At 38.5% G+C, this 14,139-nt stretch overlaps 1 protein-coding gene across 2 annotated transcripts in view; it reads left to right on the forward strand.

Annotated features, from left to right (window-relative positions):
• The window catches only part of LOC131776977 (atrial natriuretic peptide receptor 2), a 48,057-nt gene that overhangs the window by 19,342 nt on the left and 14,576 nt on the right, over positions 1 to 14,139 (forward strand). For both annotated transcript variants that reach the window (XM_059093190.2, XM_059093189.2), the window contains exons 2-15: positions 2,605 to 2,660; positions 3,928 to 3,997; positions 4,405 to 4,450; positions 5,159 to 5,743; positions 6,981 to 7,276; positions 7,608 to 7,743; positions 8,289 to 8,546; positions 10,308 to 10,501; positions 11,002 to 11,112; positions 11,692 to 11,769; positions 12,195 to 12,299; positions 12,740 to 12,811; positions 13,475 to 13,637; positions 13,929 to 14,069. In XM_059093190.2, the coding sequence (XP_058949173.2) occupies positions 3,971 to 3,997; positions 4,405 to 4,450; positions 5,159 to 5,743; positions 6,981 to 7,276; positions 7,608 to 7,743; positions 8,289 to 8,546; positions 10,308 to 10,501; positions 11,002 to 11,112; positions 11,692 to 11,769; positions 12,195 to 12,299; positions 12,740 to 12,811; positions 13,475 to 13,637; positions 13,929 to 14,069 (2,212 nt within the window). In that variant the 5' untranslated portion in view covers positions 2,605 to 2,660; positions 3,928 to 3,970. The remainder of the gene's footprint in view (positions 1 to 2,604; positions 2,661 to 3,927; positions 3,998 to 4,404; positions 4,451 to 5,158; positions 5,744 to 6,980; positions 7,277 to 7,607; positions 7,744 to 8,288; positions 8,547 to 10,307; positions 10,502 to 11,001; positions 11,113 to 11,691; positions 11,770 to 12,194; positions 12,300 to 12,739; positions 12,812 to 13,474; positions 13,638 to 13,928; positions 14,070 to 14,139) is intronic.

A 14,139-nucleotide genomic window follows, 5' to 3' on the forward strand; every position in this document is an offset into this window, starting at 1 on the left:
TCAAAATCATCCCTCATCCCTGTATTCCTTATGACAGACTCAACTTTTAGTTAATTTACTCAATACCTAGTAAATAAACTCACATATTGTGAGTTATATTACTTGACAAATTTTAGTAGAAATATTTGAGTAACTTAACTCAATATATTGAGTTAATTCCTGAGTTAACTCAAATTTTGAGTTAATCTAACTCATTTTGAATTAATCTAACTCATTTAAAAAAATGCTTTTTTTGCGGTGTAGAGTGTCATATGCAAGCAGTGCTTACACTAAAGTTCTTGAAATGACTAACAAGAGTGTGCTACCTTAACAGATTACACCTGCCAATCACCAGACGTGCCAGTCCTACCGATCCTCTCCACAAAATGACGCATATGTTGGTGAAAATAGTTATACAGAACTATATATGTACATATTTGAAAGACTCTAATTTCAAAATCAATTCCCTCTCTATTGAGAATTGGTAACAGAATCGTCTTGTTGAGTAACCATACTGGTAACGCCAGGTGTTGTCACGTTGTTAAAATCGTCGGAGTAGACTTAATTTTGCGTTTGTAGTTTACAATCCGTATCACACTTCTTTACAAGTCATTCTCGTTTCACCATCGTTCATTTTGTCCTTTTTTTATTTCTCCCTGTTCCCATGTTTGTTTCCGTGAATTATTTTAAGTTAAGGACATTTTTCCTCGGCGCAGGAAGAAGAAGCGAACCGGTCAGGGAAGTAACCTATTTAGAACAATCGTTTGCACATAGAAATTGAATAAATGTCTTGTCAATGCAGTATATTCCTTCAAAGATTTCTTTCTTGCTTCTGCAAAATTCCCTTAGAGTTACGTCATTCGCGAGTCTACCGGACGTATGTTGTGACACAACGTGTTTTACGTGCAAATGATTTTGAAAATCTAAGAGATTTCGCTTGAGAAATTAAAAACCTTCAATTTTTGGAAGTAAAGTGGCTAAACACGTGAAAATGGACATTATTTTAAAATTTACATCAATTGTTACGGAAAAACAGAGCAGATCATCTCCTATGCTTATAAATATCTACGAAACGGAAACAATCGAATCTGCTATAACAAGAAGTCATGAAGTTTTCCAATCTTGTAAGTCAGTCAAATGAATGTAGAGGGGTTAAGTTTCTGACGAAACTGTGGTGCTGCTTTGGTGGGGGGAGGGGGGGGTATAAAAAGATAATTTAATGTTATCAGGTGAGTCGATGAGGTAAATTGGCTAATGTACAGAGTTTAGCTGACGTTTCGAGCGTTAATCCCTTTGTCAGAGCTCAGTAACTCCGTCAACGTGACGGAAAAGTAAAATTAATCAGTATGGGATAGTCGAAAATAAAGGAGATTACCAAAAATACAGAAATAAGAAATGATGGATCGGTAGGAAGTTAAGATAAATGTAAGAAATGAAATCTTCTCATTCAACCCTTTTTGATTGACATCTTCTAAGGACCCAAGGAATTCGTGAAACACTTGGTTTTCAGACTCCTTTTTCATTAAATTGTTCATATATTATTTTAAATGATTTTTTTTTGTCATGGTATTTTCATCTTTTTTATTCTTTTTTACATCCTAGAGAGTTGGCGTTACGCTGAAAACAATCCCGCGGCAATAATTTTTAGCACAAAAAGTGTTACAATGTTTTTGCATTTAGGTTCATTTGAGGATTGAAAAGAACTAAATGGCTACATTTCCTAGACGAAGATAACACTACATCAATGAATTTGCATTATTTTTTGTAATCGTCACACCGAGTTAAGATATTTAGAAAAAGAGCATCAATGTTATTGCATCGAATTGCAAGAGGTAAGAAGGACACTTTCGGATAGTCAATCTGGAACTTCTATTGGAGAAACTGTTCTCATTGAAGTGATATCCTATGTGCTCTTTTGTGAATAATTAGCAGAAATTTTATTGCCATCATGCAAAACTTGCGTCAAAAAATACTAATTAAAAACGAAGTTGAAACGAGATTTATTTACTCTGAGATGTCAAGTGCGAGATAATAATTATCGCCAATACTTTAACTGTTTTCCTGTGGTAAATAAGGGCTGTTCGGGAGAGTGACAAATATAAGCTTGAAACAAGAACAAAAAACAATGTTGTTCTTTAATTTAATTCAAAAGACCACCTGGATATGTTGTTTCGATAATTTTAAAGATGGTTAAGTTGGTTCATGTTCAGTGTGAAATCACTTTTAACCAAGCATCAATTAGGCTTTACCGCTTTAAAATGAATCATTTTTAAGCGTGAAAACCTAGGTAGTGTATTCACGCCACCCGATGAGTGACGGTCTTTTAAAATTCATGTCCCCGCAGACAGTGAATTCAATAGCCAATTGGTGAGTAGTTATCCGAAGTAGAATCTAACACATTCATGATAAGTTATTTGCAGACTACTGGATGAAATGAAAAGCGAAAGACAGCCGTCTTTTTATGCCAGGCAATGTATTATTCATGTCCTTGTTTCAGGAGTGAAAACAAATTAACTTTCAGTTCCGTCGTATTGTCATCCCGAGGCGGTTGGGCTGCCTATGTATAGAGCGAAGGAAAAGCCTTGTCAATGTCGTTGGCTAATAGTTATTTTAAATACCTCGCAGAAACACACAGTGGCTCAAAGCCAAAGAATCTGGTCGGAGCGGTTGAAGATTTTGAGGTCTGTTCGAGTTTATTGTTTTTCGATGTACACTCACAACTGGTAGCAGAACTGGTATAAACTCAAATTTCCTACCACACCAACAAAAGTTCCTTTCGCTCCCTTCCTTGATATGGAAAGAACCGTAGAAAGTGTTAGATTTAAAATTAGACGCATGATAATCGACAGAAGTTGTTATCTCCAGTTTCGTGTATAAGCCGTAATATGTTCAGAAGATGCATGTGCATTTCTGGTTAGACTGCCTGTTTTGAATTGATACAATTAACTGGTTGAGATCCCACAACTAGACAAGTTAAACATCAAAAAGGAACTGCAAAACGACATGTTAAGTCCAGCTAAGATGTTACATGAAGACAGATGAGCGTTGGATGTTGTCCTTGAGTAGCATAGTGATATAAAATCAGACGCGTAAATCAAGTGAGGCCACCTATGCTACAATAATTTATTTTTCCAAGCTTTCGCCCATCTACGGCATCATCAGGGAATGTACGTGGATGGATCTTTGAAGTGGAGAGCATATCGGGCGAGGTGTTAGGCTATTATCTGTCAAACCCCTATTATCTAGCCGAACACCTCGCCCGATGCCGTAGATCAGCGAAAGCTCGGAAAACTAAACTATTGTAGCATGCCTGGCCTCACTTGATTTACACGTCCGAAGATAGATAAGTTTAAACGAAAACTTCTCAATAATGTGTTTTTCCCCATTTCCATTCTTTTTTTTCCGTGAGTGAAAACCGATATTGATGATTTTCGTTTCGAAAACTCCTTAGCGAAAGCCAATTAGGCAAACAAGTAATTGCTAATCGAAAAGCTTTTCAAGTGAATGATTTCAGCCAGTCAAAGCAATTATTGGTTGTTGTGGTTTGTTTGAATGTTAAGCACCCTCCTTATGAAAGATATTGAAAAAAGTACTCTATTTGAAGTCTTACATCACTTGACGTGAGGCAATTAATTCGTCCCCAAAACAAAAAGTAAGCGGCAATTAGTGCGAGTAAAAATAAAATGCGTTGAATAAATTACACCGTAATCCTGAAGGTGTAAGAAGGTTACGATATTTACAGCTACTTTCAAGAAGTAAATTTCTTATTAGGTCTCGAAGCTTTTAAAATAAATTATCTATCTTTGGCTTTAGTTTGAACTCGATTGACTGGTCTGTGTTGAAGGTGGATCGACCCTCCACGCCCCCACACAGTCGCCATTTTAATGATGGGATTTTAGTATCTAATAGATTATAAAGCATGAAAAGAGATTTTTTTTCCGTTGATAGGTAGACCTAAAGAAAGAAGAGAGCAAATCTTCAAGTTAATCTCATGGTGAAAATACTCAACCTCGCTTTGGTAAGCACCTCACATATCATGTAAATAAGTGCATAATGTAAGGATGCCATTTGAAATAAAATTAAACGCGAGTATGTGATATCTCTCGGGAGTATTAATTAAAATATTGATGAAACTGGTCTTTCAAAAGAAGCCTACTTCTTACATGTTCACCAACATTAAAACTGTTTCTTCTTTATGAAATTAGAAGATCCTCGCGGCTAAGAACACTACTGAAACTAGTAGTTGTAAGTAGGACCTGAAAAAAATTTCAGGCCCGTACGGGCCTGAAATTTTTTTTTATTTCAGGTCCTGCTTACAACTACTAGTTTCAGTAGTGTTCTTAGCTGCGAGGATCTTCTAATTTCATCTTTCCACCGCAGTGCAAATATGTGAATTTTCATATATCTAAAATGTTTCTTCTTTAGTTCGTTCAAAGTCTGACAGCCTCTCTTCAGATGGTGTTAAGCAAAGGTAACACTTACTTTAATAAAATCAGCTTTGTATTTTACAGCAATCTTCGATTGAGTGTCCAAAGTAAGTCAAGATTGTACTGGTTTTATCTTTGTTCGCTATTTGACTGATGTCGAAAACTTGCGCCATCCTTTCAACCAATCAGATGCAAAAACTAACACCGATTTCCATTTGGTCACCCGCGTTTTCCCGCGCTTTAGGCAGATTGCTTGTTTTTAATTACTTTAAGTTTTCATTCACTCCATGTGACATTTTGCTTCCTTCTGATTGGCTTTCGTGCTTCCTTTGGTTTTGTTTCACTCAAACACTCAATTGAGAGGCGCTCTTTGTTGAAGATTAAGTAGAGACGTAAATAAAAAATTATGATATGTCCATTCTTGAGTTTCTTAATACCGAGCAGTCATTTTCAATCCCAATAAATATTGAAGCAGAACACATTGCATTTTTAAGGCAGGGTTCGCGAAAGCTGCGAAGCTCTACGGTAGCTCGTCTTCCGCTTAAAAACTCCTATTTGTCCCCTCGTTCGATCACATCAATCATTTTCATTTTGTTTATTTTCAAGCAATTTTAATTTGCATATGTGCTCATATGGTGGCAATATAGGGGGGCTCTGTGATGTCGAAAAATTGTAATTGCAGTAAAGAGATATGAAGGCCTTCTGTTTACCCAAACAAAACACCTCTTATTTCCTATCGCACTATCGTACAGAAATCCAGCTCGGCGTGTTGTTGCCAATGACGGGCCGATGGCCAATTGGAACACGTACAGCTGCAGCCGTTCCCATGGCAATATCTGCCATCATGAACGATTCCAGCCTTTTACCTGGATACAACATCTCGTTCAGGATTGAAGATAGCTCGTGCGAACCTGAGCAGGGCTTACGAGCAATTGTGGGATTTCAATCAGTTGATGTCTTCATTGGACCTGCGTGCTCCGTTGTCGCCGAACCAGCAGCTCTTCTCGCCAAGATATGGAAGAAACCCATCATCACATACGCCGCTTCTTCCAATAAGTTCATCGACAAAAACGTTTACAGTACACTCGCCACCATTACGGCTTACGCAAGACGCAGCGAAAGATATACACCGGGGTTTGTTCTCCAGATTCTAAAGGCGTTTAAATGGACAATTCTTGCCATTTTGAGCTCGTCTGAGGTTGAATGGAAGACCATGGCTGGTAAGATACGAAGTGTGGTAGAAAGCGATTCAATAAAGGTTTCGTTGTTCGAAACTTACGATAATAAGAGCCCAGAGTTTGAAACAATTTTGACGAAAGGGAAAGATGTGACACGAGGTAAGTTGACGAATTAACTTAGGAGTGTAAGAGATACCTGGAGGAGAGTTCTTTTTTTATTTTTAAAGAGATTTAACACCGCGTTTACGTGAAACGTGAACGGCGAGAGTAACCACGTTACCTCGATTTTCCCGCCTTTTTTCGGGTTTATCGGTTGCGCTTTGCCGTCTCCACGTGAAAGTAAGCCGTTTCACGTTTGCCTTGTACGTAGGATTTTTCTCCATAATTTTTCTCACAGAGTAAATGTTAGTTCCCGGAAGAAAGTGTTCCTTTAAGTGATACAATGGCAGGTGAAGTTTCATGTTTGAAATCATTCAAATGACGCACTTTTCATCCGCAGATAGCTAGCTGCAAGAACTCACATTCACTCATGAGATGGCTTCATCGAAACTCGAAGAGACATGAGCTCACGCGTAGCTAAAACAATGAGGTTCACGCTAGTTTGCGTGAAACGTGAAAAGACAAGCTAACGTTTGCCGTTTCACGTGAACACGGCACCAAATCTCTTTCTTATTTCCAAATCATACCTCTTTGTAACACAACCTCACTTTTCCATTATCACTGAGAGGGTGCTCATAGAAAGTCATAGTATCGCTGTATTTAGTGTTTGCTGTCTGTAACATGACAAGACCATTACCCATGTTGAGCGACTGCCCTAATTGTGGAGTTTTCACCCCAACATCTTTCAAACTGTTTTTTAACTGTGCAGTTGTGATTCCTTTCAAAATTGACCAGAAGGCAACAAACAGAAGCCTTCGCAACACAATAATAAACTCAGAAAATTAAACTCGAGCACCTGACCTATTTCGAGAGAGTTTATTGTGCCTCGACCAATCACACTGGAGATCAGGCCCCGGTTGTTCGAGGGTCAGATAACGCTATCCTCTGGATAAATCTCCATACGGTCGATAAAGCTGTATGTTTTGCTATTACTTATCCGCTGAATAGCGATTTATCCGTTGGATAGCGTTATCCGCCCTTTATACAACTGGGCCCAGGATACGCGAGAATATACACAAAATCACAAACCTTTTTTGCCTATGCTTATCGTTTCATTTTATCAAGTCTGGTCGGCTTGTTCTTCTCGACACGGCATTCAGAAATATTGCTTTTGTACGCGCTTTTCAGAGTTTTAATCCACTTTTTCATTTGTTTACTTTATTATCAAATGTATAAATTTCTCTAATTTTGTTGTTGTTGGTTTTTTTATTGCTTTGGTTTTCTCCCCTGCCGTCAGTTTTTCTTATACTATGTTATATCAACGAAGTTGTATCCATCATGGAAACCGCTGAACGTTTGGGTATGACGAATGGAGAATACGCCTTTATAACATTAGACCTAAATACAGACGTGTTTTACAAAAACGGCAAGTGGAGTGGAAACGAGGGATGGGGCTCCAAGTTTCCAAATATATTGAACGGCATTATTGATCTCAGTGTTTATCGACCTGAGATATCCATGGAGTTCAAAAAGAAATATAGGGACATGGAAAATAAACTGGAAGCTTCCATCAAAGCAAAGCTATATAACGAGGTAAAATATTTTCTACACTTATTTTCCGACCGACTGACAAACTGCTAGCTCAATTACTGACCAATTGACTGACTGACTCACAAACTGACTGAATGTCTGACAAACTGATTGAATGACTGACTGACAGCATGACTGACTGACAGCATGACTGACTGACTACCTGTGTGTTTGACTGACCGGCTGACTGATGGACTAGCTGACTGACTTATTGACTGACTGGCTGACAAGACCATTAAATACCTGTCCGACCGAATATTGGACAGCCAGTCAAAGGCATCCAAAGGCTCACCTCTCCTTACTAAAATATGTTTTTGGACACATTGGTTTCTAGACCTCTTGGTACGCATCCTTCGTACATGATTCCGTCCATCTTTACTGTTTGGCTGTGAACGACACAATATCACGTGGGTATGAAATCACCAACACTTCAGAAGTTCTCATGAACATGTTCAACAGACGTTTCCAAGGTAACTCCTTTCTTACCTCACTCACTCATTACGTTCCCATGACATCACTCACTCATTACGTTCCTATGACATCACTCCTCATTATGTCCCTATGACATCACTCCTCATTACGTTCCTATGACATCACTCCTCATTACGTTCCTATGACATCACTCCTCATTACGTTCCCATGAAATCACTCCTAATACAGATAAATAAATTATACTCAAGAATCAAAGAGAGTCGCCGGCAAACTTTCATGAATACAGCATTAAGGAAGTCGGTAATGAAATTTCTTGAAAATTCTAAGGAACCTTGAAAATATTATGAGTCCTGACAATCAATTCTAAAGATAATACTAACGCCATCAGGAACGTTGCTAAGCAACAAAGCTATCTAATCGTCGTCTTGTGTTGTTATTTCTCCAAAAGTAAGCATTAGCTTCTCCTGTTCTAGCTCTAGATGTTTTCCAATTCATTTTACCCTTTTATTTGATTCTTTCTATTTCTCTCCGCTTTATGGTTCATATTTTAATAATGTTTCAAACTTTACGTTCGGCAATTCAGGAGAATCTGGTCACATTTTTATGGAAAATGGAACCCGAATACCAGAGTTTGTCGTTGGAAATTTTCGGAATGGCTCGTACAAGTTCGTCGGCGACAAAACTGATCTACTGCAAAATGGCACAGGGTCAGTGTATCATGAAATACGGCTTCTTCATCAGCCCGACATACGATGGCCAGGTGGATCAAGCACAGTTCCTGTTAGTAATCCAGTCTGCGGTTTCACCGGAAAGGATTGTCGCCAGGAAGAGGAGGACGCAGGTGAGAAACTACTGATCTTCTTTAGGTTCAACGTCTTATACGTTGCGTGCAATGCCGGAAGAACATATCAACAATTACGCTCAAGCAACAGCATCTAACCTTTTTGAGTTTTTTTTCTTTATTACCAAAAAAAATAACATCTATATTAGCGTACAGAGAGTGGTATGTTGTTCGCACCAATCAGATGGTTTAGGGTATGTATCTCGCACCAATCAGATCGCAGCATTAGGGTATGTATCTCGCACCAATCAGAGCGTCGTTTCTGTTCTTTGGTTTGAGAGGTGTTCAAATTTCAACGAAGCAATGGGGGATTCGGAGAGAACAGTTCGTAAAATCATCTTTTAGAATGAGAAATGTTGGCTTTTCTGTGTTTTTAACGTGTATTTTACCGCGCTTTATGAGAAATGCGATACTACTGGACAGATGAAAGATATCAGATTACCTATAATAAACGTGTTACTCATGCTGTAAAAATGGTGGATAGTTGTTCGAGAGAAAATGGAGTTCTGTGCACTGTAGCATGATCATGGTTATTGTTCCTTCACGAAGAGAGTGGATGGAAAATTTTGAATCAAATATTGCTTGAGGTGTTGATGAATTGCACCAAACATTTTGATTTGAGCAGTTCTTTAACGGCAAGTTGTGTTGCAAGATTCATGATTTCTTGAGTGTACCGATTATATTCTTTTGGATTCGTTTGCTCGGTGCTATCTCTAGATGAATGTCTTATTAAAATTAACTATGGACGATTTTAAGTATGTTTTCGATGACTGGAGAAAGTGATCTTGTGAAGTCGTTTGTGTTTGACCAACTACGAATTCAGATACCATCGTAAGCATGTTTATTTGATTTTGTTATCTGGAATGAATGATTTACGGAGGTAAGTTAATATGATGTGACCTACTAACGTCGAAAATATGTATTAAGTCGAAAGAACAGTTTTGGTCTCGGTCCGCATATTTGTCAACAAAATAAACACACCGCTTAAAAAGACGATAATACGAACCACGTGCAAAGCTGTCAATTGTTTCTCGAATGTTGCACAGGTTAAATATTGAATAGTGACATCACATTTGCATCTCCATCTACATCTACTTTTGTTACGTTGGTAAAATCTGTGCAGACATCGCACCAACCAACTCGCGCGCAAAGTGAGAAGGCTATATGAAGGCTTGAAATTATATTACGATCGATTTTGATCAAGAAATGGGCCAGGAATATTTCACAATAGTGCAAATAATCGTGAAAGCTGATCGCGGAAAAGCGATTGCATGACGCTCGGTAAGTTGTAAGATGACATGTTATCACATACCAGACCTGAAAAACTCTTTAGATTCTCAGTCTGCATTTTGTACCCACTCTGCAGTCTGCAGTCTACATTTTGTACCTAGTCCACATTTTGTATCCGGTCTGCAGTTTGCAGTCTGCATTTTGTACTAACAGGTATCCGTGGCGCCATTACAGTTTATTTTTGGCTACACTTATATTCGCGCAACACACACAATTTACCACAAAATACCTGTGTGTGAGTTAATTCGACATTTTCCTTTTTTTCCGCGTTAATACTCTTCTTTCCTTCTGTAAGAATGTAGACATCACTTACAATGTTTCAAGTAATCCACCCACTCCCAAAAAAATAACTCTTGCATGCATAGCATGCCTATGTTTCCATTTGGTTACCACTTGTTAAGAATTCAGATCCTTCATTCACCATAGGTAATGTTCGAAGTTATGAGTTCTATCTTAATTGTTTCTTTTCAGACCATCTCAGCATTGTCCTTGGAGTATTAGGAGGATTTCTTCTGCTAACATCAATCCTTGTTGTCTTGATATATGCTAAAAGGCGAACAGATGAACGAGAAGATGTTTGCAAAAAGTGGATCATAAACTATAAGGATATAACTCCATCGGATGATCACGACGATAACTACATGATGCACTGCAGCTTCAATCAGGTGAGTTATTTTCCTGCGTCTTACGAGGAAACTCAAGACCAGGTTTTAATTTTCTACTTTTTCAGATAAAATATGTTTTACCCTCAAGTTTCATTTTTATTTTAAATGGGTCTTGTGCTTAAGTGTCTATCCCCATACATTTAGTAAAAGGCTACATTTTCCATAAAATATAAAACTGGGATCGTAGGATCGATCCATTGGCGGTGCTTGTTGGAATGAAGTAAAGTTATCAATTAAAACAAATTTCGCTCCGACGAAGGGCTAACGCTTGAAACGCAGCTTTAAAAACTCTTTACGGTGACCAATTTACTTTATCAACTCAGTTGATAAAAGCAAGTTATGTTGCAATACCACCCACCGACGCGGCAGCACCACAGTTTCTTGGGAAATGTACCCCCTTTGTTAATTTGAAATGCTTGGGTACAACATGGCCTGAGTTATTTAATGTCTGAACAGAACTTTATATAATCTGCTTTTACACTTGTTATTAATCGTTTCAGCTCAACTGTCAAGGATCAACAACAAGCATTCTCCCCGCGTCTTCTTCTGCCCTGGGACTTGTGAATGGTTGTCTATATCAACAAAGAAAAATTTCTAAAGGAATTTTTCGGGTAAGACGATGTTTATTAGCCAGATTACGTTCCCACTTCTCTTTGATTGACTGAACTTAAACGACAAGGACGAGACGCTTTTTTTTCACGATGACGACGACGGCGACAGTGGCGACCATAATACCGGGGAAGACACCGAGGGAAAATGGTAGCCATGATGAACAATTTTCAATGAGGACTAGCAAGGAGCGGGAAAAGACAAGATATGACGTGCACGAAGAAGACTGATGAGGAGCGACGACAACAGACGATGAAAACGAGGGATAACGACTAAGACGAGAACTGATACGGACTGAAAAACACGACAACGATCGTTAAGGACGGACAAGAACGCTGAAGATGAAAACAATGATGAAAACGATGATGGTAGTAATGGTTTTCAGGATGAAAACACTTCAGAAAATTTGCACTAGCTAATGTTTGTTACTACAGACACGAAGACTATAGAGTTTACTTGATTATAGCTGTTGCATTTATTTTGGGGAAACTTTGGTCAAATTTAGTTCTGAATGGCCGCTGAACCCATCAGAAGCCTGAAGAGATTAGTTTTGCTAAGACTTGAGGTTCTCAATTTTAAAGGGCAAGGTGGTGTTGATAAAGGTGGCTCGAGAAGGAACATCTCATCTCACGGAAAGTATGAAAGCAGAAATAAGACAGGTATGCAATCATGCCATGTTGTGGTTTGTTCTTTTTACAGCAGTGCTGTGACTTACAAACAGATTCGGCATCTCAAGAAATTCAACATATAACAAAAAAATATTTACTAAGTTGGGTGGTGAAAAATGACGGTGCATAACAACCGCTCTTACGGACAGGCGTGTAAACAAGAAACAACACGGAAACCAGTTTACCGAAAAATGGTCGGAAATTCTCGACGTGCGATTCTGTCTTTCCGGCCGTTCGGTGGTAAATATTACATGCTAGTCAGTTCCGAACAAACACTCACACGAAAATCACTATTCGTCTGTGTGGCTATAGTAAATAAATTTATCTCTCTCTCTCTTCTGCGTAGGCTTGTGAGATTCACTATTCGTCTGTGTGGCTATAGTAAATAAATTTATCTCTCTCTCTCTTCTGCGTAGGCTTGTGAGATTCGACATGTCAACCTTAATCCGTACGTAGGCCTGTGCGCTGAGTTCCCGGATGTTTATATCGTATCTGAATATTGTGCTAAAGGAAGCTTACAGGTGAAAAAGAGGCGGTTTATAACATGGACGTTATCCAAGATATTTACACATATGACTGTTTGATAGACAATCTGAGGGAAAACAGACTTGACATCACAGAGAACCTCCGTAATCAGAAAACACACACGGATATGAACCTTATGCTGAGTAAGGGGCCGAAAGTTTTGAGCAAATGAAGCACTTGAAACAGTGACGATTCTGAAACATAAAAAATCGAGAAAGGCTCAACAAGAAATTTAGAATAACTTTCGTAATCATAACTACACAACACTACTTTTGCGATGTAGCATTTATGATATATAAAATGCAGGAATTTATGCAACTAAGTTGATGACATACTGAAGTAACTCAAAAATAGGTTAACTTTAAGTACTAAAACACGAGCTCAATAAATAAATCAACTAGTTTATTTAAGCTCTTTGTACATAATCCCTTTTAAGGACATTTTACGGAATGATGATTTTAAGCTGGACTGGACGTTCAGGATGTCATTTGCCCTAGACATTGCTCGGGTAAGTTTGTTTGTTTTGGTTTGTTTTTGTTTTTTGTTTTTGAGAATATGAAAATAATATTCTGATGTTGGATCCCGTTTCATGTTGAGGAATTCACACTTCAAAGGGACTTTAGTTTAGAGAAATACTCAGTTTCAATTCCCTCTCAGGATAACTCAAATAGCAAACTCTGCATTGCTCATTGAAGAAGTTCGTTAACCGGTTCATAGCTTCGCTTGAGGGCCACTATGAAGGGACGGATGACGAGTTAGGCTGTTATATCATACGCGAGTGATATCTGGCAATCGTTCCTCCTTGCTGTGAGGAAAAGAAACGGTGGCTACTACCTCCTTGTCAAATTCACTCATTGCTATATGGATTTGGTATGAAAATAGGGTTTGATGTTTTGAGTCAGGTTTTGAATGGGCTAGGAATATTGCACATTTTGGAAGTATCCCTCACAGTAGATGCAGATCATCCTAGTTAATGTCTTGTCGCATGTGTAACCCGCGGTATGCATTAGTCTCACAACCAGAGCCAGACCACAAGTGTAGACCCAAGTCCAAAAGTTGGGTCAGTATCATGTCAAAAGGCTTTTAATGGTATAGAGTGATAACCTGCGTCTGTCCCCCAAGAAATTGTTTGTGTGCGAAATAAACTAGCATCGTTTTCAAAAATTAACAGGGAATGGAAGAGTTACATAAGACGTCGATAGGCTGCCATGGCAACTTAAAGTCCACTAACGTATTGGTTGACAGCTACTGGATTTGTAAGGTGGCTGACTACGGTCTACAAAGCTTTCAAGAAAACAGATTGCACACAGAGGAGACCTTACGAGCACAAACTGGTAATAACAATTAGAACAAACACAGATCAGTAACTGTACAGCTTGATGAGGTAAAAACTATAATTAAGTTATTCCTTTCAGAGTAACATATTCAACAATTTTTTTTTTACTTGAAGCGCTTATGGTTGGTAGTAAAACCAGAACCTTGCCTTCTCCCCGCCCCTAGTACAGGCTCAGTACACCTGCTGATTGCAGCCGCTCTTATCAGCTGATTTTAAGCATCTTCTATCACATTACACGATAAACTACGACATTTGTATGCAATTCTTAAGAATCGTTTGTTTTGCACAGCTCTTTTTTGGACTGCACCGGAGCGTCTGCGCACAAACACTAGCAATACATCACCAGGGGACGTGTACAGTTATGGCATCATTTTGCAGGAAATTGCACTCAGAGAGAAACCATTTTCCACATCTCTTCTTAGCCCAAAGGGTCAGTATGTTGGGAAACGAAAGTACTTCTTCTCCTATATCGTCATGTCTTGTTTCCTTAAAATTTCCAA

This window comes from Pocillopora verrucosa, chromosome 3 (genome assembly GCF_036669915.1).
Source record: "Pocillopora verrucosa isolate sample1 chromosome 3, ASM3666991v2, whole genome shotgun sequence".
Lineage (NCBI taxonomy): Eukaryota > Metazoa > Cnidaria > Anthozoa > Scleractinia > Pocilloporidae > Pocillopora > Pocillopora verrucosa.